Raw genomic sequence first — 25,726 nt, 5'->3', positions numbered from 1 at the left:
TTGGTTGATTGAAATCCCCACTGAATTCTGTAATCTCTATTCCTATTGGACGGATTAAAAACTAGTAAATGAGGAGAAAAGTGAGAGAAGTCTGTAAAAGAAATAGGTTAGAATATTAGAATTTGTATAGTAATTTATATATTTTTACTTTTCTTTGCAAGTGATCTTAAATGGTTTTAAAAACACATATTAGAAATTGTAGAATTTCTATTATTAATTCTTTATTTTTATCGTAAACTATAAATACTCCATTTTTTCAGAATGACAGATGTCAAAGATTTGTTAAAATCCATTTCTCAATATGAACAACAGGTGAATAAAGATTCCTTTAAACATGTTTGTAAATATGTAAATTATATTGTATAACAATTACTTATTTTATTCATAGTTGGCACAAGTAAAACAAAGTCTTTCTATAACAAAGAATGCATCTGACAGGGAAGAGTTATATAATTTACAATCCCAAATTGAAGAATTGATAGAATTGACAAAAGAAAGTTTGCAAAGTGTGAAAGATCAAAATGTATGTGAAGAAATTCCTTCTACCAATTTTCAAGATAAATCTGCAGACCCATGGGCTGATGAATATGCATTGTTTCAGGTTAAACTGTTTTTGTTAGTTTTTGGATTCCTATAAAACACAAAATTATGCTAAAAATTAAACTTTTAACATTGCAGAAAGAATTACAGGAAGCATCACAGAATAGTGAAAATCTTGTTGAAAATGATAAACCTAATGAACCTTCAAATAACATAGAAGTCAGTATGCAAATGTTTAGTAGCATATTAAGATACAATTATATGGTGCAGATTGATCTTATAGGATGAATTGAGGGCGCTGGAAGGATTAAAATGCAGGGCACCTCGCATTAATGATTGGGGTGGAAGTGGTTACTATAATGCTATGATTTGTTCTGTAGATAAAACCAAGGAAGATAATTTAAAAAGTTTACAAGACATTAAGGTGATACCTTTTCATTTAGATAATTTTATTCCTTGGAAAGTTTTAATAATATTTTAATTTTAGGTTAAAGTATTTTTTATTAATCCCACTCATAAAGATATGCTTCCATGTCCATATTTTTTGAATGGTAGTTGTAAATTCCAAGATGATCAGTGTCATTATTCCCATGGTGAAGTAGTATTATTTTCAAGTCTACAAGAATATAGGTACTAAAATATTATTATTGATTGCCTTATGTTTAATATTTTATTACAATACCTACTATTAGTCATTGTCACTCATATTACTTTTTGCTTACATTAGAGAACCTGATTACAGCAGTATAAAAACTGGTAGCAAAGTGTTAATGAAACAAGATAATCAATTGTGGTATAGAGGCATCATTTTAAAAATGCCAAATAAAGATGATGCCAATGTTTACAGAATCAAGCTTGAGTCTAATGGTACTATAATGGAGAAAAATGTACAAGATCTATTACCTCTTGGTAAATATTATTTAAGATTCCCTATTTGTTTTATTGACAAGAGAGTTAGGAAAGGACAAGATGACTTTAATTTTCAGAGAATGCCGATTGCGAGGTAATGGGCTCATCTGATGAAAGTGACTGTGAAAGTAGTAAGTCAGCTACTGGATCAACTCTGCAACAGTTTCAAAAAGTAATTGTAAATGAAAATTTATTAAAGCCTGTATGTGGCGTAATGGGAGATTGGGAGAAGCATACCCGCGGCATGGGAAGTAAGTTAATGGCACGAATGGGATATATAGCTGGCACTGGGTTAGGAAAAAGGGCCGACGGTAGAATCGAACCAGTTGAAGTATCTGTAATGCCGGTTGGAAAATCATTAGGTAACCAAGAATATGCATAACTAGCAAAAGATTTTAACTATCAACTGTCTTATAATGCAAAACAATTCGTTAGATCATTGCATGGAACTACGAGAGCTTTCGGGAGATAGTAAAGACATCTTTTCTATGGAGAAAAGAATAAGAAAGCAACAGCAACAAATAGAAAAACAAGCTGAGAGACAATATCATAGAGAAAAGGAACGACAGAAGCATAACGTATTCAATTTTTTGAATTCAACGCTGGGTGATAAACGTAAGCACGTAAAGAACATTTATAGAGAAGTTATTACAATAATTATTTTACATTCAACAGGTAATGATGATGCATTGCCTTGCACATCTAAGAGTCAAATAAATCTTAAAACAGAAACCGCTCAAAATTTAAATGTGGCTAGTTTTGAAATTGGTGAAAATATAGCGAAATTAGAAAAAGAATCATTGAAACTCAAAAGTTCATTAGTCAGGCATGCAAAGGGAAGCCCGCTTTATAATAGTATTATTACACAATACAATGACCGACAAAAGCAATTAATTAATTTACGTGCATCCGAGAAGAGTATTGCTGATGAACAAAAGCAGCGGCGAAATAAAGCTAAATTATCCATATTTTAAAAATCTTTGTTTGTAAAATAATTTTTATAAGGATAAAGTGAAATAATATTTAAATTAAGCAACCATGAAAGATTTTGTTATTGAGGTATTGATCCAATAATTAAAACATCCTTCTTCTTAATGTTTAACATTTAATATAGTTTTATTGTCTCAGGATATTGTATGTATGCATTGGAATTCACAGTAATACAAATGCGAAGAAAATAAATCTAATTGCGCTCGCAAACGGGACGGTGTATACCAATTTATTCGAGTCTGTGCGCGTTACAAAAACGCTTATAAATAAATTAAGTATCCATACCATGGAATAACCGATTATATATTTTAATTAGAATCTAGCCTTTAAAAGAGGAATACTAAGATAACAAAGATAAAAAAGGTGGGTGATCGAACATTGTGTATTACGTAGTACGCTGGGTATTTTGTAAATGTTCGCAATTTCGTCAATAAACGAGTAAAAAAAAGCCTAAATAACCTGCTTTGCCGATGTAATAAATATCGAGTCTTAGTATGCATTTTTAATACCCAGACAACATTGTAGATTATTTTTAAACAGCATAATACAGAACATACATATGTGTTATGTATATTTGCGTGTTTCTCTTTGTTTATATTATACGCATGATAATTCAGATTGTAAAATCTGAAAAAGCCCAAGTAATTAAAGTAACTACGACAGCTTTTAGCAATTAAATTTGGGTTTGCCAAAGTTATTCACGCTAATCACAATTCTCTTTGTTAAAAAGCAAAATCGTTCGCAACGCATTATTTTCACAGTACGCTTCACTAACAATAGTAACGAACAGTCTGATCTATCATTTATTTCGATTGCTCGCCATCACAGCGATCTAAACGAACTTAAATTTTGGAACAAAATATCTACGATAGTAAATCCTAGCAATTGACTCGTAAACTGCTTGGTGGGCAGAAGAATTTTTTGTAATTAATTCGATGTAGAGCTAGGATGTAGTATTCATTAAAGAAATTCAGGAAAATGCATATTCGCGATTTGCCTGGTTCCGCTGCCATTGTCGGATACTATACTTTTCCGGTTCCTGCCCGTATTTTTCTGCGTTATTATTCTCATGCAACAACGCTTGCAATTACTCCACCAGGTCCCGGAAGTCCTGTCTCTCCCATTAAGGATATATCGATCTCCCTTGCAGCTTGTCTACCTTCTGTAATCGCCCATACGACCAAGGATTGACCCCGCCTGCAGTCTATTAAATAAATACAACGTTATTTCACTAAAACTAATTCCTCATCAACCCTATCTTGTAATTCTTATTCCCAAATTACTAACCACCAGCAGCGTAAACTCTGGATAGGCTCGTGTGATATTTGCCCATTGGAGTCTCGTAATTTCCACGGCCATCCATTTTAGTACCAAGTTCTGTAGCTATGTATTTTTCCGGTCCAAGGAAACCCATGGCGAGAAGAACCAGATCGCATTCGTAAATCTGCAGCAAACAATATATTTTATGATTAAATATATTACAGGCATGATTTGATTATCTCCAAAAATAATTATTATTAGTATACCTTTTCGGATCCAGCTACTTCATTCATTTTCCAACGTCCAACATCATCCTTTGTCCATTCTACGGTGACGGCTTTGATTCCTTTAACGTGACCCTTTCCATCGTCTAAGAACTCCTTGCTCAGTGTGCTAAATTGACGAGGATCACGGCCGAATTTTAAAGATACTTCCTCGTGTCCGTAATCGACTTTAAACACTCTCGGAAATTGGGGCCAAGGATTATCCGGCGCCCTCTTTACCGGTGGCTCTGGCAGAATTTCAAACGTTGTGATGGATTTTGCGCCCTTCAATAAGTAGAAAAAAGAGAATGCATAATGTACAAGTATATGACACATCGATGCTTGAGAACTGAAAATACTATACCTGTCGTAAGGATGTGGCAATACAGTCACAGCCGGTATCACCACCACCGATGATGATGACGTTCTTGTCTTTAGCCAGCAATTTCATATCGATTGGAATATTACTGTCCATTTGCTTCTTCTGCCAATGCTCCAGAAAACTAACAGCAAAGTGGATTCCATCTAATTCGCGACCTGGAATCTGTAGGTCTCGGGGCCAAGTTGCTCCAGTGCACAATAAAACAGCATCAAATTGTTCTCTTAACGTTTGAACGGACAGATCTTTGCCGACGTTAACGGAAGTCTTAAATGTAATACCCTCCGCTGCTAGCAACGAGACTCTTCTCTGCACAACCTGTTTGGATAATTTCATCGTGGGAATACCATATTGCAAAAGACCGCCAACGCGATCATTCCTCTCAAAAACGATCACAGTGTGTCCTGCTTTATTAAGCTGATGTGCTGCAGCCAAACCAGCTGGCCCAGAACCCACTACAGCCACACGATGACCAGTTCTAGTTTGAGGTATATTAGGAGCAATCCAACCTTGCTCAAAAGCATGGTCAATGATAGCACACTCGATATTCTTAATAGTTACAGCCGGTTCAGAGATTCCAAGGACGCACGCACCTTCGCATGGTGCCGGACAAACCCTACCAGTAAACTCTGAAAACACAATATATTTGTTAAAGTATCTTCTTCTTCCGTGATGATCAATCGTGCTAACTTACCTGGAAAATTGTTTGTCTGCAGTAATTGGTTGAGGGCTTCCTTCCAATTGTTATTGAAAATCAAGTCATTCCATTTGGGAATAATATTTCCCAGAGGACAGCCATGGCTACTTTGACAGAATGGCACACCACATTCCATACAGCGAGCAGCTTGAACACGCAATCCCTTCCTAACACCCTGGAAGTTGTATATCTCGTCCCAATCATCGACACGTTTCTCGACGGGTCTGTAGTTTCCTATCTCTCGCTTGTACTTCATGAAGCCCCTTATTTTGTCCAATTTACGCTGCGCTATATCAACATCCACAATGGAATCCTCAATGTCTTTGATCTTGGATTTGTCCTGAGAGTTCCCATTCATGACTGGTTCAAGCTTAGCTGTCTGTTCTTCTTTCTGTTTCATCAGAGCTCGCTGGTACTCGTATGGGAAGACCTTGACAAATCTGGTAGTAGGTTCTGGCCATATAGTCAATAAATCTTTGGCGATCAAAGAGTCAGTTTTCTCCACGAATTCTTGGAGAAGTTGCTTCACATACGCGATGTCCTCTGGCTGATTCAACGGAAGTAGTTCGACCATATCAGGATTACACTTGCTCTTGAAGGACCCATCAACGTCAAGGACATAAGCGATACCACCTGACATGCCAGCAGCGAAATTTCGTCCTGTCAGTCCTAGGATAACAGCACAGCCACCAGTCATATATTCACAGCCATGATCTCCTACGCCCTCCACCACAACTATTGCTCCACTGTTACGTACGCTAAATCTCTCGGCAGCAATACCCCTAAAGTATGCTCTACCAGAAGTAGCACCATACAGGCAAACGTTACCAACGATGACATTGGCATCGGAATTAAATTCTGACCCCTTTGGAGGATAAATAATTATCTCACCACCACAAAGACCCTTGCCAACGTAATCATTGGCGTCTCCTTCCAAAGTTACAGTGACACCCTTTGTCAGAAAGGCGCAGAAACTCTGACCAGCGGAACCTTTTACATCTATATTGATGCTGTTGTCAGGCAGACCCTCCTCTCCGTATCTTTTTGAAATATGGTAGCTCAATGTACTTCCAAAAGCTCTGCTCTCATTATTTATATCTACACTTATATCGACTCGCTGGGACAACCCATCGAGCACAGCTCGCGACTCGGAAATCAAAACGTTGTCTAACCTGTTCTCCAGTTGGAAATCCTGTTTCACTGAACCACCTTTGATGTTGATGCCTGGTCGTAAATCTAACGCGTTACGCAAAATATTGGCCAGATTAAGAGTCTTCGCCTTTTCTATGCTAATATCATCGCGTACTTTCAACAGATCCGTTCGACCGATCAAATCTTGGAATTTTCGAATACCCAAACGTGCCATGTGAGCTCTCACCTCTTCGGCAAGTGCAAAAAAGAAATTGACCACGTACTCGGGCTTCCCCTCGAATTTCTGGCGAAGTACCGGATCCTGGGTAGCTATTCCCACTGGACAGGTATTCAAATGGCATTTTCTCATCATAGTACAGCCCATGGCTATCAGAGGAGCTGTGCTAAAGCCAAATTCATCGGCACCCAGTAAAGCAGCAACAACGATGTCAAAGCCAGTGCGTAATTGACCATCAGCCTGAACGATCATGCGAGATCGAAGATTGTTCAACGTTAAAACTTGATGCGTTTCAGCCACGCCAAGCTCCCATGGTAAGCCAGCTGATTTTATACCTGTCCAGCTGCTGGCACCAGTTCCACCATCGTGGCCGGATATAACAACGTGTTCGGCTTTACCCTTGGCGACACCTGCTGCTACAACACCTACACCAACCTCCGAAACGAGCTTTACAGAAATGCGAGCATTCGGGTTAGCGCACTTCAAGTCATAAATCAATTCTGCGAGATCCTCGATGGAATAGATGTCGTGGTGAGGTGGTGGTGAAATTAGACCAACTCCTGGCACTGAATGCCTCGTTGCAGCTATATCTGCGGTGACCTTGTATCCTGGAAGTTCTCCACCCTCTCCTGGCTTGGCTCCTTGTGCCATTTTAATCTGAAGATCATCTGCGTTGGCTAAGTAGCTGGAGGTTACGCCGAACCGACCGCTAGCAACTTGTTTAATTGCCGAACGCCTATTAAAGTTTGGATCTTGATTAAGGTATCTGTCTGCATTTTCACCACCCTCTCCTGTGTTGGATTTTCCTCCAATTCGATTCATGGCTATTGCCAAAGTTTGATGAGCCTCCAAGGAAATACTACCAAAACTCATGGCACCAGTAGCGAATCGTTTAACGATTTCTGAGGCTGATTCCACTTCCTCAATTGGAATGGATTGCTTAGATTGTTTCAACTCTAATTGGCCGCGTAACGTACAAGCTCTTACAACCTCCATTGTTGTTTTGCAATAATTTTCATATGCTGGATTATTCTTCGATACGACGTAATCTTGTAAATTTGAAATGCTAACGGGATCGTTTATATGCTTCTCTCCGCCAGAGCGCCAATGAAAGACTCCAGGGTTGCGTATAATAAGCATATCCATAGGTTTGTTCCAGTAAGTCATTTGATGTCTTTCAAAAGCCTCTTTACCTAGAATCTCGAAGGTAACACCACCAATACGAGATTGAGTACCCTATTGAATGATAAATGTTTTTTACTGTTTCCATCATTTCTTTACAAATAATTGTAATATTTACATACCCTGAAGCATTTATCTACTACTTCATCTGCCAATCCTACAGCTTCAAATATCTGTGCTCCCTTATAAGATTGAAGAGTAGATATACCCATTTTAGCCATAACCTTTGCTATTCCACGTTCCATCGCTTCAGCATATTGCTACAATACATATCTATTAATTTTCTCTCTTTATCACAAGAAAAATACCAGAGGAAATGTAAAATTACTTCGAATATGACGTCATCAGTGAAAGAGGGATCCAGGACTCCATCGGCTCTTAGATTTTTGGCTATTTCGAAAACGAGATAGGGGCAGATAGCATCAGCTCCATAGCCAAGAAGTACGCATATGTGGTGAACTTCGCGAGCTTCGGCAGTTTCCAAAATCAGTCCGACCTTCATTCTCTGTCTCTCTTCTATTAGGAAATGATGCACTGTACCTAAAGCCAGCAAACTACTCACTGGAATCCTGTAATAATAGAAATGATAAATGATAGTTGTTAAATGGTATATAAGAAACTATAGTGAATAAAAACAAGTGTAAAACAATTACCTATCCGGTCCACTCTGTCTATCAGATAGTACAATCAGTTGATAGCCATTTCTCGCTGCATGATTGGCTTCTTCGCTAATACGATCCAAGGTTTTTACAAGGCCTTCAGGGCCTTCTTCCACGGGATAAGTAGCATCGATCACTATACACTTCCATCGACGATGCTTGGTTTGTTTGAGGACATGGAGATCATCTAGAGACAAAATTGGTTGGGGCAAAAATAATCGATGAACCTGCATCTCGCTCGGTTCGAGGATGTTACTCTCAGGACCAATTGGACAGAGGAGAGACATGACAATTTTCTCTCTGAATGGATCAATAGGAGGATTCGTCACCTGTGCGAACAGCTGCTTAAAATATTCATATAGAAGAGGCTGGAACTCTGACAAGCATGCCAAAGGTGCATCATTACCCATGGAGCCCAGAGCTTCTTTTCTACAAAAATGAATGCAAGTCTTATTAAGAATCGGAGATTAATATTTAATTAGAAAAGTAACAACTCGATTCTTACTTAGTTTGAACCATAGGTAGCAGGAGGAGATTGATGGTTTCCAAAGTATAACCATATAGTGATAATCGTTTGTCACCTCCCCAAACTCGATTAACCGCTGAGATCTCATTGGTGGTGCCGTTTAATGCATTTTTCTTCGCCACTTCAGATACTTGTCCTCTCTTAGTCATAGATAGAACACCGCCGTTAGCGATATGGGCTTGTCTCATCTCCTCAAGGGTAATCTAATTTTAATAAGAAACAAAAAACACATCTCTTTTAAGTTAATTAAGAAACCTAACGTGGCAAACAGATTAAACACCAGGAGTAAAAAAAATAAATATATATATATATATATATATATATAGTAGATATACTGAAAAAAGAAAAGATGTTAGAATGATAGACGAATAGTTGTTCTTATATGCCAAACTCTTTCCTACACTAGCTGAAGAAGAAATTAAGCTGGTGGTGGTATACTCCATCAGATACAGTTATAGATGTGACGGTTTAAAAAAAAGAGTTGAGACTGTGCAAAAGTAATACGGTAACCATATTATACAGTTTGAGGAAGCATATATTGAAAGATAGTCCAGGATGGAGAGAATATTTTGCTACCCTTTCGTTTTCTTGAACTAAGCAGAGTACAGTAGGATGAAAAAGAGACCAAAAATCTACAGAAAAATTATAGAGAAAAAACACAAAAAAGAGGAAGGAAAAAATTAAAAACACACATATGATTCTTGTAGCTGGTCCAACTCACCATCTTCCGGTAATTAAACACCATGGGCCAGCACATAGGACAGTTAGAAAAAATTTTGTCAGATTAATTCAAATATTCTTCCAGTATAAAAAATGTCGTCTGTTTTTTATAGAAACAAATATATCAGGGTAGTGATTGATGAAACAATTTGGGAAACTGGGGACATCTCTTTTTGAGTACACGAAAAACCAAGGAAAATGGGGGAGTGGGGTTCAGATAGATAATTACCTGTTCCCTGAGCCATTTGGAGTGAGGCCTGCTTCTAGCAATCTGTAGCTTTAGCTCGACGTCCTGAATAATCCTCTTCTCCTCGGTATCAACGAGTAGCATTCTTCCAGGTTTCAGACGACTCTGCAAATAAAATAAAATACGAATGATCGCTGTCGTTGAATTCCTTTTATTCGAAGTTTCAAAAACATTTATATGACAGCACTGGATGACGCTCCTACTGCTTTAATACAAACCTAGGTTCCTAGATGACAAATTATACATCATACATGACATGATTAAAAATAAATAAAACACAACGTGAAAAACAAAGCTAAAATATAATAAATACTAAGGATGAAAATAATTGTTCGTAGTTCAGAGAAAAATTCTCTAACGCGACATTAGAAGTTACTTCATTGATCTATGGGATTTTCTTTACAGATTTGCGTCTAAAAACTCCGGTAGCTCGCATCATTGAAGCGGATATGAACGTTATCGATACGAGAATCGAGGGACGAAAGAGAAGGAAAAAAGTAGAATAATTTGCATGAAGAATCGACTTGAGTCCATTGGTATGCGAATGCATAATGAACACAAGAAGGCTTATAAATCTTAGTTTACATTTTAATTATTGCATAAGATCCCGTTAATTAAAAGCAGTGTTGAAAAGCTGGTGTTCTTGACTTTGATGGAAAAGTTGAGTTTGTAGTGATCGAGACGATCGCGAGGTTAATTTCGCTCGTGGAAGAAGAGACATCGCCTTGATGAGGATGTGCCTTTTCCTAAAGCTGAAATTTTCCTATGAATATAGGAAAATTGTGGGCACACGATGAACGAATTGATCTCGTCCAGAAGATATATGTACACCTTAACATATATATTGATTCAAGGATGTAGGCCGTATAATAGAATCGTAGCAAGATTTGAGAATTTGCTTCTGCTAAAAGATTCTCCTGGATGGTTGGACCCTTAGCTTCTTGTGTTCCTTGTTTACCTTTAGGATTACATTGCTGGGTGGAGTATCATAGACGCCCACTTCAGACGCCATCACCATCATGTTATCCTTAGTGACGTAGAAGCGCGATGGGCGCAGGCCGTTTCTGCCAAACAAAAATTCAAAAAAGTCTTTTGTATTACCACCTTTGTGTCGATCGCCAGTATCGGCTGAGAGTATAATGTTGTTCGTTTGTTCATTCGCTTGCCTTCCTGCCGGCTTATTTTCTTTCTCTCTCTCACACACAAACACACACACAAGCACGCATAAGTACACACTCTTTCAAACCCTTACCCCCTCCCCATCTAGCAACTAAACCAGTCCGCTAGGCACGCAACGTTGATTCTTTCTTTACGATACGTTGACTCGTTGCAACGCAAGCTACGCTGTCCCTCCGAAGATAAAAGGATCAATAGCATCATTTTTATTAAATCATCATAATTCCTATCAGTCCTTTTATTTTCATCGCACTATGCAACTATCTTGTAAACTAAATTCACGGTCGAATCATCGAGCTAAGCCAATCTTTGCTCAACTACTGTACTTGCAAAGTTCGAAGGAACGCAGTCTGTGAACGGTTCTTGCTACTCCCAATGGAGGGAAGAGCGAATAAAAAAGGCAAAAAATTACTTTATGTAGTGGTTCCCGGTAGCTGCTCGTCACCGAAGTGATAGGGATGATTACTTTATTTAGATACCATACCTGTCCAAAATAGCACCAACGTAGCGACCATCGGTGAAGGTCAGCAAAGCTGGACCGTCCCACGGTTCCATGGTACAGGCTGCCCAATGATAAAAATCTCTTTTCTCCGTTGCCATCGTTTTGTCATTCTGCCATGCTTCTGGTACCATCATCATAACCGCCTGTTTTTCAATAATACATTTTAATATCATTATATCAATTATAACTGTGTCTGTTTTCATTGCTCCAGTTCTTCATTCAAAATCTGTTCTCTATTTTGACACTCGCTGATCACACTTTTTGTGAAAGTGGACACAACGAGAGCAGTCCTAGCCTTTTGTTTCATCTAACAGGAATTTTGCAAGGTTCAATAGTATTTCAAAGAACTTGCTGTCTATTTATTTTCAAGACACTACATTCAATGCTGCACTCTTTGCGCGAAACGTGCATATAATACGTAGATTTTTAAGCAGAAATGTGAAAACAGGAGGTAATGGAAAAACAGACCAATGAATTGTAATTTTACCTCTGGCAAAACCCTTTGACCAGCCATGACGAGAAATTCCAAAACGCAATCGGCGGAGCCTGAGTCGGATAGATTTGGCTCCACAACGGGGTAAAGATCCTTCAATTGGTCGCCAAAAACGTCGCTGTGCATCACGCCTTCACGGGCTTTCATAAAGTTCACGTTACCCCGTAGAGTATTGATTTCACCATTGTGCGCCAGCAATCTATTGCAAGGAATATAAAAAAAGAACGATGTAAGAAGTGAGTGATTTGCAAATGGCTTTTTCTCCGCGTCGATATATCTTATAGTATGCACGCTAATTACGTCATTGACCCAGTTCTTACTGAAGAACGCCACGACTTGAAACGACATTATTATAACAACAAGGAGACCAAGCCTGGAGTGATCAAAGTTTCAGTGTCCTTACCGAAGTGGATGAGCCCTTTCCCAGCTTGGAAAAGTGTTTGTTGAGAATCTCGTGTGCACTAATGCCAGATAGGTCTCGAATTTGGGAGACTGTAGAGAAATAAAAGTACTCAGTGATTTTCAACGAGGCGAGTAACAAATAACAAAGTTTACAGTTAAAAACGTGAAACCAGACCTGACTGGCCATGATCATGGTTTACCTGCAGATCAAGGAAATAAACCCATAATTGGTCAGCCGTGAGCTGCCCTTTGTACACGATCGTTTTCAAGGATAAGGAACAGATGTAGTATCTTAGTCCTGGCTGTGGTATAGTGTGAGACGATCGTTTTCTCAACACGAACACCTGGATAAAAAAAGGAAGGTTAAAACAAACGAAGAGAGATAACGATTGTATCAACCTAAAGAAAATAGAATAATTCTCAATGGAAAATCTTCTATTTTTAAAACTTGGCAATGATCTTCAATGTCAGGTAATTTATACACCGGTCTAGACTCGATTAGAATAGTCAAGCTTGGGACATTTTAAGCCTAGTAAACCGCAGTCCATTATCACCTAAGAAAGATGAATTTTCAGTAAAATGCAAAGATTCCTTTGTTTACCTGACGTTTGAGAACTTCAACTTCCTGATCGCCAGTGACGAAAACCTGACGCATATATGGCTCGCACTTGCGCGCAACTTGGCCAATTTTCTGGTTATCAGTTGGAACTGTACGCCAACAAATTACCTGTAAATAAATCATTACACAGTCAGACATTTTGCTTAAATTCCCCTGACACGACGATGAAACTTTAAACCCTCTGACATTTGACAAAGTAAGTGTATAATGAATTGTTCTAGCTTGGAATTAACTAAACACGAATTAATATAAAATTATGATAACGACATTTATGATTATCATATGATAGAATTGTTGAAGAGACAATTTGAAACTGATTAATTTGACTAGGGTAGTTTTAGTGTTAATCGATCCAATGTGAGTAATGATGAACGATGAATCATAAGATAGTCTTCTTACTCTCAAATTGCATTCTTCAGCCAATTTATCGAATGAAGCTTCGGCTTCCTTGTGGGTGTTCTTATCAAGAAACAGGATGCCTGTGGCGTAGCGTCCAAATTCGGGCAGATCAATATTTTGCTCCCGGCTGAAAAGTACAACATTCTAGTGACGTGTTGACTCTTGCCCACGTGTTAACCAATCAAACACAGTTTGAGTGACTCGTGAAAAGGGTGTTTTTGGAGAAGCTTACCGAATCTCATCAGCATAATAATCATGGGGTATCGCACATAAAACACCAGCTCCATCTCCAGTATCATTATCGCAAGCACATGCTCCTCTGTGATTCATACGAGCTGACAGAGTCTGGGCATCTCGAACGATCTGTAAATTTATCCATATTTCAGTAAAAAAATTCTTATACCAGACTATACAATCTCAATTTTTAAAGCAATCTACAAATTTATCGACGTTAAGTTAAGAGATTCTTACAAATTGATATTCGAAGTTTCCTTGTTAGAAAAAATTTCAATTAATCATCTCAATTACACAGGAGACATCCACTATAAAATAAACCATTGACCTCAAACATTCAAACATACTTTGGTACAAAATGAACGTTACTATTAGACCTTTAGAAGCCCAAATATTTTCAAATCAGTTAACATTTCAATTAAGAGATCTATGTACAAAATGGTTTTTTTAACTTTCTTATTACAAAATACCTCAGTTAACAATTTCAGTTACACACAAAATATTCATATAATTTCATCATTAAACTGACTCATCGAAGCAAACTTTGGCGCAAAAGAAAAGCAACTTTTGTATATCTTTTCATCACGCTAAAGATTTACAAATCTGTCGATGTTTCAATTAAGATACACTTGATAATATATCTCGAACGATCTGCAAATTTGCTGATATTTAGAGAGATCGATGGAATCTCGTCTGGACAGTTTGCAGACCACGATATCTCGCCATGTCGATTGATGATAAACAAAAACGAAATGAGTAGAGAGATTAGAGCACCTTGTGCGATCTCTTTCCATCGATAGCCACGATGAATCCAACTCCGCAGGCTTCTTTCTCCAGAGCTGGGTCGTACAGAGCCTGTTTCGCTGGTAGGGACCATTCTTCCGTTTGATTCATATTTCCTTATCTCTGCTTATCTGCAAAATTCAAAATCCAATGAGTAACTCGTTGATGTAAACTGATTATTGCGACTTTCACGCAGATGTTCCCAAGGGGACACCATATTCGAACAGTAAAAAGACAAAATATAATAAATTTTTAGTTACGTGTAAATTTCAATGTTTTGCAAAATAAAAAATCTAACGATAAACTCGGTAATGAAAATTTTTTAATTTCGTTTTCGACGCGACTGGTCTCGAATAAACATGAATCGAAAGAGAGACACGAATATTAAGTTTCTTGATCCATATTATCTCATCAGCGGAAATAATTATCTCGGAGGATTCCGGAAATGGCTGATTCGCGTAATTGTTGGCGAGAAGGAAACATATTGAAAACAGGATTAGCCCAGTTACGAATCATTCGCTCTCTTATCATCGTTATTGTCGCATGAGAATAATCCTAGACGTTTAAGTATTAGTTATTTTTTAATAATGAGTCATAATTTGGGTTGGGGGGGGGGGGGGGTATTAATTCACAGAGGTGGGAAGGAAGAGGGGGGGGGGGGTAAAAGAGAGAGGCCAACAGAGCCAGACATTAAACCAAATAAGAGAGAGAGAGAGAGAGAGAGAGAGAGAGAGAGAGAGAGAGAGAGAGAGAGAGAGAGAGAGCCTTATCGATAGCATACCGTCGGTAAAGGTCAGAATTAACGCGTAATAAGTTGATAGCAGTGTAATCTCGTCCCGGTACAATAATGATAATTCGAAATTTGTAAAGATAGGAGGAAAAAAGGACGAGGTAGGATCATGTGGCAACCAACATTGTAGTCCACCAAAAAGCTAATTATTCATAACGAGCTAAATGAGAAATTTACAACTTATTGCGTTGCGTCTTAATTTGCGAGCTTAATTAGCTACTCAGCCAACGCGTGTAATCGATATGCTAATTTTTATCTGCCTCTTCGACGTGTCTGCTTACCAATCTTTCATTTAACTGTATCGCTCACCGGCTGCAATAACGAAACAACTGACAAATATAAATTATAAATTCGAATTAAACCTCTCTAACAATCTTATCTCATATGTTCTACCATTAAATAATATTGGCTGCAAGATAACTCTTCTAATTTCCGCTTGGAGGCGATTATGCCACTCCTGCATTTAAAAATTTTGAAATTGCAAGATGCTGCAATACTTTTATAACTTTACGACGTCTCATAAGTCGAGGTTTTTTCAGTTTACAAGCGTTTGCGGTTGCAAATATTGAACGTTTGTTAAAATCTGGCTTAATTTATATACCATCATATTTTGAAACTATATTTTTTTTTATATTATTTATATATGGTATTTAAGTGTATTTATGCAACGAGAAAGAGCGTTCGTGCGAGGTAATTGTAACATTAATTATGTTTGAAAAGCATTAATTGGATGTTTCAACCGTTTAATTTATTTTAAGTTTTCTTTCAAACGATACTTACTTAATGATAGCTTTTGTGAGATATAGATTTTTTGGTACAGAAATATCATTAATAAATATTGTTAAAAGCGTGCAGTTATTCCATTTTCAAATAAAAAAACTTATTTGGTTAGTACCAGTTAAGGACACTCTTGATTAAAGAGCCACGTGAACTCGGATATTATTGATCTTGCGCGCCAGAATTTTCTGCCAGCTACTCTATAGCACTCAACCTATGTATATAGCTAGTATTCCATTGCGGTTAACATTATTTGTGTGTACAAGAGGATCGAGGAAAATTTACGTTTTGTGTACCCCGTCGACTATTTTTGTCCCTGAAAGAATATATACGACGATTCTTGGTAGAGACATTTTTAAAAGTTGTCCCCGATATGTACCTTAAATGTGCAAAATCCCATGAGCGTCTCCAATGGTGGAGAAAATACGAAGCTTTGATTTTTTATCCGGGTCTTCAATCAAATTTAACGAATTACGGTGTAAATTCTGAATGTATGGTAGTTTGTTTGCAAAAGTAAGCCAGGCACTCGAAGATCACTGTCAAAGGATTAAAGCAAGGAATTCTTATTACAAATGGATTAGGAAGAATGTTGGAGAGGTTAGATAAAAAGAAACGGAGAAAAAATGAAAATGGTAGAAAAATTACGTGATTCAATTTTTGTCACGTACCTCTATTTCATTTCGACGTATTTCTATGTTAATATTATGTACGGTTGATTGTTTGCATGAATAGGCTGAGAGTTCGATAAATAAACGACAAAGGAAAAGATTAAGAAATTCTTACTAACATTCTTACAAAAAAACTATTGCTTATGTGCTGGAACGTGCGAAATTCCCCATGAGCACCTTCGGTGGTGGAAAAAATTCGAAGCTTTACTTTTTGATCCGGGTTTTAAGTCTAATTTAGCGAATTTTGGTAGAAAATCCTATGTTTCGAAAGCTGTATGCACAAGTTGTACCAAGAATTCGATAGATGGTAAAAGACAAGATGTACGATGCTAGAGATAATTCGATATTTTGGTTTTGGTCATGGATCTTTAGTCGAATTCGACGTATTTCGGCATACCGTCTACATTGCATGGAAGTGAGTTGAACATTCGACAGCTAAATGGTAAAAAAACAGAACTGAGAATAGAGGTAAAAACTCGTTGGTTAAATAAATGGCAACGAACAAAAATAAAAAAGGGATAAGTGAGATTGACAGAGAGAATTCTGAGGTTCACTTTTTATCACACACTTCTACTCCATTTTGACATATTCCAATAAAAATTCTATATATAGCGTTTTGTATGTAAACGTGAGGCGAGCACCCAATAGATAAATGTCAAAGAATAAGAGTGGGAATGGTGGAAAATATTCTTTGCTTCAGTTTTTGACACACATTTCTACTCCATTTTGATATATTTTAATATAAATTCCATGTATAGTAGTCTGTATGCGAAATTGAGTCGAGCACTCTTTAGATAAATGGAAAAAAAAGAGGAGTAAGTTGGATTTGTGAGAATGATTCGATACAGTCAATGATTATAGGTACAAAATTGAAAAAGAGCTTTTACCGTTATGCAGATTCACTTGCGAAGAAAATACAAAAAAAAGTTGTTTCGTAGAAGGAGAATAAGAACTTGCACGATACTCGACGTTCGGCTTTCAACCGGCTACTAATCGTGCAGTGCAGCCTGTGTAAAGTCTGACTGAGCAATACTGAGCATAGGCTGACTGCTGAGTGAGCACTGCACTACAGTTGCCAGAAACGGGTGATTTGTCCTCCCCACCATCGCTTTACTTCACTGTGCTACATAGGAAAGAGGAGTCATGGCGGGGAGAAGAAAGTACCACCTTTTGGTTACATTATCCTGAACAGCAGTTAGGAAAGCCAGACAGAGACAGATATAAGGAAAGAGAGAGAAAGAGTCAAAGCTCAAAACGCAAACGCAAGACAGCTACTTTCTTTTTTGCACTAGTGCAGTATCGTCGTTACCGTTAGGTCCGTTAGTCGTCGGAACTTGCCCCTATCCAAGCGCCCTCTCCCTGTTACTTTCTCTTCTTTTGTTACCTTCTCCTTCTCTCTTTGTGTTATTATAATTCTCTTTTGTTCTCGCTCTTCTCTTCTTCAGCCTTACTGTCTCTTTTGTTACTACAATCGAGGATGGTTCCAATAAACGGAATTTAAGCTTAGTGCGACCGTTAGCTAAGATCAATTACTTCACTTTAACATTAAATACAATGCTTATATTCGTCTTAAGTACTTACTAAGCTAAAATTCGATCTTAGTTAGGTTTATTAAAACCTAACTAAGTCTTTCACCCCTCTCTTTTTCTTTTCTCTCTTCATCCTCAAGTTATAATATACGACGATTCGCTCTATTTTTTTCATTCCATTCTAACCTCTCCTCTCCAATATAATCTCGACACCACGCGTTGGGCACGATCGCTAGAGAAATTCCAATCGTCCCCGTCTTCCATTCCCCCTCCAATCATCTTTATGCCTCGGTTTCTCTAAAAGCAGACGCATTTTGCCGAAAACTCGATCCGAACGAAGTTCGGTTGAATTCGCGAATGTTGTCAAAATGGCGGCCGACCGGTAGCAGACAGTAGCAGCAAGCTCGAGGCGGGACAACTTTCTTCCATATACGTGAATCACCTTGTTCTTTCCTCAACGGCGCATACACCTTTATTTATTTATACGGCGAGACTGATAACTCGCTATGCAATACGTCAGATATGAGCGCCGTATAATATGCTCACCGCTTGCATAACTACTGCGGAACGTCACATGAGCCGTCGATAATCTTTCGTCGAGATTCTTCGTTATTTTTAAGTGTGGCGTGTATACGTGCGCATGTATACGGCTACATACGTGTGATAATATATTTGTAAATGAATCTTATTGCGCTTTTCTTTCAGTACTTTGCACTCATTGTAATATTCAATTTCTTTCTCTCTCTCTCTCTCTTTTATCATTTTAATGCACTAATGTATCAAGCAATTACTCAGTTGACTGGTAAGCCTAATTGCCCGCTACGTAGTCCAGCACAAATTTATTTACTCGATAAAGACACATCTAGATATCAAGTGAAGTATGTTTATCTAAAATACATTCTCTCGGTAGTCCGCCAGTCTCTTTCCTCATTGTTATCCTCCGAAAAGGAAAAGAAAAAATGCCATGCATGTGGCCTTGAAAATATTCTGCTGAGTAAATAATGATGGTCGTTGGTCACCAGACGAATTTCTGCTTTCAGTAGACAATTGATGATTAAACGATTTTTTTCAGCAACGTTTTTTTTAAGTCCGCTTAGAAATTATAATCAGAAAAGTCGCAATTGTCGTGATAAGGAGGAAGACACTGTAAGAAGTGAAGTAGTTGGAAAAATTTCCCTCTTATCTTTTCTTGACTAGATGATATCAAATTCACAAATGATTTGCTTATTTAACACACTTTAATTGTTTACATTCTAATCCATTATCACTAGTCAATTGTAACAGCATTGGTAAGTTTTCTCCCCTGCAGAGTATGTTACAATCAATATAATATAATAGATATATATATATATATATATAGCATGATTTATGAGCTCCCTGATGATGACGTTGGTTTCGTATTGAGAAATTTCTTGTACAACCTCGTTATATATACAAACTATAGTATACAGTTACGTATTGGAATAAATCGTATTCCGTCAAAACGTGAATCGCTAGATTTTCCTTATCAATATACGCTGAAAGATAAAAAAAGGGTTATCGTCGGACGACGAGGAAGAAGACGAATAATTTAATACTTCGAACCCCCCACGGTCTAGTGGATTGCAGAATGTCAATTTCGAAGAAACAAAACAAAGCTGGTCTGTGTATGTATGCACACATGTATGCGAAAGTATAAACGCATCTACAATAGAGCACGCACGCGCACGCATATCAAGAAATAAACCAAGTTGGAGAAATAATGATTATTTCATTTGTCTCTCTTTCGTTCTAACATTTCTAATTCTCACTAGTTGTCTGAACACATACATTATATTATTTTATAAACTCAATATTAAATATCCTAAGCTCGTTATAGTATAATCGTACATTTCTAGATCTTCCCCATAAATAGGTCCTTAGCTTCCTCTTTAGTGATTTATTTTTGGAATTTAAGAAACTTCTCTGTTATAAATAAACGCCCATAATTCGAAGGGAAGGAAAAATTCGCTCGCGTCTATTTATGCGTTATATGAAAATACATTAGTTAAAAGATAACGCAAAGTATATAGTGTTAAATGCTAGAAAACGTGATTTAGAATAGAAAAAATCGTAATTCTTGATCAATATATAATATCAGGTATATATTAGTATAATGCGCATTTAAAATATAATTTATCTTCAAAAAAACTTTCTCGATCGTTATTTCTAGAAGAGATAAATTCTTTTTTTCTGCAAATGAATCATTAGTTGAGGTTAAAATCCTTTTTAATTCCATTTTTTTTTTGTTTTTTTATATCTGTATCTTTCTCTCGCATAACCGGCTCTGTGAACTTATAACGTGCGCGTACACCTCTACAAAAACAACTTTGATACAATATTACCAAAAGGCTTATTGAATTCAAATCGCAAGTCGATCGATTTCGGTTTTCGTCCAACTACCTATAGTTCACCGCCAACATTTGCTTATTTTACTCTTTTTCTTTCTCTCTCCTCCTTCGATCAACCTTTATTATTTCTCCATTCGCACTACCAACATGAATACTCACCCCTCCCCGATATTTAACTTTCCTTCGTCCTCTTGATAATTGTTTATTAATTATTTCTGTCTTTCTCTTTGTATATTCCTGCTTGCTTCTTTCGTAATATTACAAAATGATTGAATTAACAATACTGTATCTCTGAGGAAACAGAAAATCATAAAATTCAACAATCGTTAATTAAATTGTAGGTCACAGGAATCATAAACTAACCGGAGTCCGGAGCCACTAAACAAATCTGCCGGAACTTTCGTCATGAAATGTGGTGTAAAAGATAGACGATGGACCGATCAGGAAACAATGAAATACCACCCTCGCCCACTATCGCACCATGTCTTTCTTACCAATATAGGCACTAGGCTAAGCATTGTTGCTTGCGTGTGTATGTACTCTGCGACATTTGCATTAGGAGACTTTGTAACCATAATTATTTGAGTACAGACTCATCTATTTTATCTTCTACCAGGCGAATAAAATTGTTGCATCAAGGGCTCAAGGGTTTGAACTTTGAACTGTATGGTGGAATTTGAAGAGAGCGAAACTGTAGGAAAGTAATAATAATATAAGGAACGGAGCAGAATGGAACGGACCATCCAATCCGATTATAGCTAATGTTACCAAAGAGCTAGTGTCGGTAAATTATCAGCCATCAGTTCCAGAAAGCTGAAAGAATGAAGAGCTGAAATAAGCATTGCTAACAATATTTAGAATTATTCTAATTTTGATACAGAGATAATTAAAATAGAAATGATTTATGAAAAAGCAATATTTCAGTTTGTTGAAGGTATTTGGAAAGATATATTTGCTAGAGTTAAGGAAGCAGCTGTTTACATTGATCATGAAGGAATAGAGTGTTTACATTGGTATACAGGTGACAGATCATACTTATCATTAAAAAAATCTGGAGCTATAGCTATTCAGGAACTTGTTACGTATAACATTGATGTAAGTATGAAAATAAAAAATTATTTCTTTTTTGTATATCCTCATGAATTCAAAAATTTTCTTGCAGTATCCAAAAACTCCAAATGCTAAAAAAGCATTAATCATATCAACTTGTGACAATCTAGATTTTTATAGACATGCAATTAAATCGATAATGTTAAATAATTCATTTGAACAATGTGAAATTATTTGTTCAATGGTAGATAGCAATGCTATTTCATCTTTAGATGTTCCTTTGGACCAAAAACTTAATTACAGTCAATTAAAAGAAGATATAAGGGGATGGATGAATAAGAATATTCAATGTCAACAGTGTTCTGTTGATATTATTTTTAAACCAATTTTTATTGCATGTATTAATAACAATCTATTTGTCACTCCACCATTCTCAAATTTCATGCCTTCATTGTCTAATTTGGAGTCAGAACAGCCAGTACTTAAAGCTAAACATTTTGTAAATCTTTTAAGCAATATGTTTAGAAATTTAAATGTAGAACCTGATATCTATTCAGTAGGAAAGTTTAGCAGTCTTGTAGCTGATGATTTAGAAAAAGTCAAATTAACTACTGAATTTAATAAAGTAAGTTACTTATATTTTATAAGTGTAAATACTTTACATAATAATGAAATCATTTTTAAAGAAGCCTGCATGTGAAAGAGTGTCACTGATATTAGTAGATAGAACTTTAGACCTCTGCTTAGCTAGCAGAAATGACACTCAATCTGTACTTTCCAAAATTCTCTGCACTTTGCCACATCTACCACACCATTCCAATGATATTGCTGTGGACATGTCAACTGTATTTACAAATGTATGAATAAAAAAGCTGTTCGAGGTACAATTATAATTTTAATTAACTTTACTTACATAATTTTAATTATTTAAGGTCAAATTTTTATCAAAGTTAATGCCTGGATGTGTAGCAACAACTGAAACTAATTTGCTAAACCTTCTAATGTATAAACAACAACGTGATGTTCTTCTTAGCATTAATGAAATTTTGTTAAAGATAATAGCTGCAAAGGAAAGCCCAAAAGCCAAAATGAGCACAAGAATAACAGCTCACAGTTTAGAAAAATTAATACAGAAATGTGGAGAAGATTCTAATGTTATAATGTCATTAACTAAAAAGCTTCAGATAAGTTTAGCAGTTGTTCAAGCTTTAAAATCTAGTAAAATATCACAAATAGAACTGCTTACAAGCCTGGAAAAATTGGTACTCCAGAATATAGCAAACAGTCGTGATTCATCAACTATACTATCTCAGGTATAGTTCTTGTTTTAATAAAAATAATAGATCTTTTTCCATAACTTTTTCATAACTAAATTTATGATTAGATTAGTACTGTCATTAAAACCAGGCAAAATAGGGGACTGGATACTGAAAGTCTGTTAGCGTTACTTATACATATATTTGCTCTTTCTGGTAAACAAATTAAATTCCCCAATGAACAATTAGATCAATTGAAAGAAACAGTTGCTGAAGCAATTTATGAAGATTTGGAATATCTACTTCACAACGATAATATAAATAATCTGTCTATCTATAAGGAAACGCTATTACTTCAGGGTTAGTGCTTTTACAAATGAATATATTTATTATTATTTCAGTAGTATGATTAAAAATTATACCATAGGCGTAGATAACCACAATGAGGGCAAAAAACTTTCTCTAATGTTGGCAAATAACATTATTAACGTATTGCAAAATATCGCAAAACAGCGGGCATCGTTGCACAATTATTGGTATGGTTTTAAAATCAATTGTATCTTACAATATAAATTAAAAATTGTTTAATTTTTAGTTCCTTTATCAAACAAACAAGTCCTCAAGAAATGGCTGAATGTATTGGTATTTTAGAGCAGATAGTGTCTGATCTAATACAGCCTAAAAAACAAAAGTTATTGGACATACGAGGTAGAACAACATCTCTGAAATCCTCAGTATCAAGGTCAAGATTATTCACATTTGTTATTATGGTTATACAATTTAATCACATCAACTTAAATTACATATGCACATTTTGTTACAGCTTCCTTACTAGGAAAAGCTCACAATCACATCCCTGTGATAATCCCTGGATAATTATTTATGTAATTGGAGGTGTAACTGTGGATGAAATTAAAAAGATTCAGGATATTACTTCTACATTTAAATCACCTTGTTATATAAGCTTATCAGGCTCCCGTTTATTAACACCACAAGATATTGTAAATACAATACTTTTACCTTCAATTATTAAGTAATGATTTATATAAATATAATTAAACTTTATGCATTTTCTTTAGCCCATTGAATCCCACTAGTATCTATAGTATAAGATAGCTTTTTTGTAAATTGAAAAGAGGAGATTGTAGAATAAAATTCTGGAATTTGTAAAGAAGACTCTCTTTTGCATAATTCAACTCTGTAGTTAATTTTTCCAAGATTTGGACTCGATGCACATGTTATAGGCTCTTTGTTGTTGGTCATTGCATTGGTATAAATCAATGCTACATTAAATTGCAACGTATGATTTTGAATGATTTCTAGTAGTTTCTTTACATAATTATTTAAGCTCCAAGCTCCTCCAGATTTTCTGTCTTCCCAATAATAAGAGGAGATACTATCTATAGCTACCATGGCTATCCTATCATTACTTAAAAATATATTGTCTAAGGTTTCTAATGCAATGGAAAACTGATTACTTTCATAACAATTAATAATTATTAAATTTTCCAAAGAAGTATGAACAATTGACTTTATTGTTTTATTATCTATATTGCCACTGTTGTTTGCCTTACAAATATTATAAATGACAAAATACATTAACTCTGCTAATTTCGAAACTTTAAAATGATGATCAGTATTTATTAATACAGCAGAGGCATTGCAGCCTTTAATAAATATTTCTTTATACCATTCTGGTAATATGCATTTGGCCAGGAGCTGAGTTAAGAGTAAAGTTTTCCCACTAGATACGTTACCAATAATTTCTAAAGTAGCTTTGCTATTAAAACTATTAGGAAATACAACTTCATCCAAATTCAATAAGTCAGGCCTGTGACTTAGTCTAGTAAGTAATTGAACTCCAGATTCAATATTTGCTTGCATTTCTTGTTTTAACAAAGTAAAAAATACTTATAATTGTTTTGCTATAAAGAAAATTTTAAAAATTAAATTAAAATGATTATATCAAATTATTATATATATATACATTACTGAATGTGTTTCCTTTAAAGTTTAGAGTCAAATGGGTTTCATTATTTATAAAGTAGAGATAAAGGTTTAAATGAATCTAACCTCGCTATTTCAGTAGATGCAAAAAACAGAGCAGGCAAGCCTCATATCCAACATAACTGCAAAAATCTAAAAGTACACATTTTGATTGGCAGTTTTTCAGATTTTTACTTCTTATGTTGGATATGAGGCTTGCCTGATTACTAGAGTTGGCGACATTTTCCCACCCGCTTATAGTAATTTTTATAATATACAGTTGGCAACTCTGAACTCATGAATCATAAAATATCAGATTAAAACTTAAGGCGTAATATTGGCCGGAAGTTTTGGTTTTTGACAGCTTTAAAAGGTATTGTGTATTTGATATGAAGTATGATTTCAATGCACAAATATTATTTTTTGAATGAAAGTGCTAAACACAATATAAATAAAAATGAAGATAATTAAGCACGCTAGCTATAATATGCAAAAGGAAAATAATATTTCTGCTATATTTTATTTAATGTAAAGTAGTGGGGATTAACTGTCTTAAATATTTAACAAAACTTTACTAATATTAACTGAAAATAAAAAGTAATGATTTCTTTTTTAGGTTGGAGAAAAGCAACTTAATATGGAAATGGTTATAATCTGCAAGATAAGAAATACCACTGAAGCTATAGCATATATCAGATAAGTTACAAATTATTTGCCTTTATATTATCAACTTTTACACAAAGAAAATGAATAAGTGTTACTTTGTGAAAATTTTAATTCCTTCCACAGGCTGTACAATTAACACTCATTCATCCTGCAAATGTTATCGACAAGAGTAACCTGGATGTTGGACTTCAAAGTAATGTCCCCTCGACAATTTATTGGTATACATATGATAGGAGCAATAATGTTGGTTTACTTTGTGCTGCTAGAGGAATATACAAATAAAGCG

The 25,726-nt window shown here is 35.9% G+C and overlaps 4 protein-coding genes across 11 annotated transcripts; 2 read left to right on the top strand and 2 right to left on the bottom strand.

Annotated features, from left to right (window-relative positions):
- Positions 1-57: 57 nt before the first annotated feature.
- On the top strand, positions 58-2,710 carry LOC136781943 (zinc finger CCCH-type with G patch domain-containing protein). Of its 2 annotated transcripts, XM_066740981.1 has the most exons (11): positions 58-106; positions 261-312; positions 389-601; positions 679-759; positions 824-964; positions 1,028-1,170; positions 1,268-1,449; positions 1,527-1,811; positions 1,885-2,064; positions 2,125-2,508; positions 2,578-2,710. In XM_066740981.1, exons 1-10 carry the CDS (start codon positions 69-71, stop codon positions 2,421-2,423), a joined length of 1,614 nt encoding a protein of 537 aa, XP_066597078.1. In that variant the 5' UTR covers positions 58-68; the 3' UTR covers positions 2,424-2,508; positions 2,578-2,710. The 2 variants fall into 2 exon arrangements, with proteins under 2 accessions (XP_066597078.1, XP_066597077.1); XM_066740980.1 differs by having other exon boundaries at positions 1,885-2,508.
- LOC136781938 (uncharacterized) lies at positions 2,535-20,814 on the bottom strand. Of its 4 annotated transcripts, none has more exons than XM_066740973.1 (20): positions 20,642-20,814; positions 14,341-14,480; positions 13,565-13,695; positions 13,333-13,459; positions 12,916-13,041; positions 12,515-12,658; positions 12,316-12,404; positions 11,907-12,111; positions 11,402-11,562; positions 10,700-10,805; positions 9,724-9,846; positions 8,754-8,977; positions 8,243-8,677; positions 7,918-8,158; positions 7,712-7,849; positions 5,036-7,643; positions 4,327-4,970; positions 3,966-4,247; positions 3,727-3,883; positions 2,535-3,643 (listed from the first exon to the last, which is right to left on the bottom strand). In XM_066740973.1, exons 2-20 carry the CDS (start codon positions 14,458-14,460, stop codon positions 3,507-3,509), a joined length of 6,198 nt encoding a protein of 2,065 aa, XP_066597070.1. In that variant the 5' UTR covers positions 14,461-14,480; positions 20,642-20,814; the 3' UTR covers positions 2,535-3,506. The 4 variants fall into 4 exon arrangements, with proteins under 4 accessions (XP_066597070.1, XP_066597069.1, XP_066597071.1 ...); XM_066740972.1 differs by lacking the exon at positions 20,642-20,814 and adding an exon at positions 17,472-17,611; XM_066740974.1 differs by lacking the exon at positions 20,642-20,814 and adding an exon at positions 16,704-16,721.
- Positions 18,354-23,825, top strand: LOC136781939 (sec1 family domain-containing protein 2-like). Of its 2 annotated transcripts, none has more exons than XM_066740977.1 (10): positions 18,354-18,787; positions 20,824-21,014; positions 21,099-21,577; positions 21,645-22,157; positions 22,219-22,389; positions 22,465-22,845; positions 22,917-23,148; positions 23,216-23,324; positions 23,384-23,530; positions 23,612-23,825. In XM_066740977.1, the coding sequence occupies exons 3-10, from the start codon at positions 21,380-21,382 to the stop codon at positions 23,823-23,825; spliced, it is 1,965 nt and encodes a 654-aa protein (XP_066597074.1). In that variant the 5' UTR covers positions 18,354-18,787; positions 20,824-21,014; positions 21,099-21,379. The 2 variants fall into 2 exon arrangements, with proteins under 2 accessions (XP_066597074.1, XP_066597073.1); XM_066740976.1 differs by lacking the exon at positions 18,354-18,787 and adding an exon at positions 19,001-19,759.
- Positions 23,826-23,850: 25 nt separating this feature from the next.
- On the bottom strand, positions 23,851-24,961 carry Xrcc2 (X-ray repair cross complementing 2). Of its 3 annotated transcripts, none has more exons than XM_066741001.1 (2): positions 24,862-24,961; positions 23,851-24,713 (listed from the first exon to the last, which is right to left on the bottom strand). In XM_066741001.1, the coding sequence occupies exon 2, from the start codon at positions 24,670-24,672 to the stop codon at positions 23,851-23,853; it is 822 nt and encodes a 273-aa protein (XP_066597098.1). In that variant the 5' UTR covers positions 24,673-24,713; positions 24,862-24,961. The 3 variants fall into 3 exon arrangements, with proteins under 3 accessions (XP_066597098.1, XP_066597096.1, XP_066597097.1); XM_066740999.1 differs by having other exon boundaries at positions 24,776-24,900; XM_066741000.1 differs by having other exon boundaries at positions 24,781-24,874.
- Between the last annotated feature and the right edge of the window lie 765 nt (positions 24,962-25,726).

This window comes from Prorops nasuta, unplaced genomic scaffold (genome assembly GCF_024137725.1).
Source record: "Prorops nasuta isolate Cenicafe-Biocafe unplaced genomic scaffold, Cenicafe_Pnas_1.2 PNAS00024, whole genome shotgun sequence".
Taxonomy (NCBI): domain Eukaryota; kingdom Metazoa; phylum Arthropoda; class Insecta; order Hymenoptera; family Bethylidae; genus Prorops; species Prorops nasuta.
The sequence above is the reverse complement of the archived record's forward strand: the minus strand, read 5'-3'. Positions and strand labels throughout refer to the sequence as shown.

Bases quoted from the DNA above. Each gene is read 5' to 3' on its own strand.
- LOC136781943 (XM_066740980.1), top strand. From the start codon at position 69: ATGAGGAGAAAAGTGAGAGAAGTCTGTAAAAGAAATAG. The intron at 1,171-1,267 runs GTACTAAAATAT...TGCTTACATTAG, and splicing joins TCAAGTCTACAAGAATATAG to AGAACCTGATTACAGCAGTA. The intron at 1,450-1,526 runs GTAAATATTATT...TTTAATTTTCAG, and splicing joins ACAAGATCTATTACCTCTTG to AGAATGCCGATTGCGAGGTA.
- LOC136781938 (XM_066740973.1), bottom strand. From the start codon at position 14,460: ATGAATCAAACGGAAGAATGGTCCCTACCAGCGAAACAGGCTCTGTAC. The intron at 8,978-9,723 runs GTAATTATCTAT...TATTAAAATTAG, and splicing joins CCAAATGGCTCAGGGAACAG to ATTACCCTTGAGGAGATGAG. The intron at 4,248-4,326 runs GTATAGTATTTT...TACTTATTGAAG, and splicing joins TTGCCACATCCTTACGACAG to GGCGCAAAATCCATCACAAC.
- LOC136781939 (XM_066740977.1), top strand. From the start codon at position 21,380: ATGATTTATGAAAAAGCAATATTTCAGTTTGTTGAAGGTATTTGGAAA. The intron at 21,578-21,644 runs GTAAGTATGAAA...ATTTTCTTGCAG, and splicing joins TTGTTACGTATAACATTGAT to TATCCAAAAACTCCAAATGC. The intron at 22,158-22,218 runs GTAAGTTACTTA...TCATTTTTAAAG, and splicing joins TAACTACTGAATTTAATAAA to AAGCCTGCATGTGAAAGAGT.
- Xrcc2 (XM_066741001.1), bottom strand. From the start codon at position 24,672: ATGCAAGCAAATATTGAATCTGGAGTTCAATTACTTACTAGACTAAGT.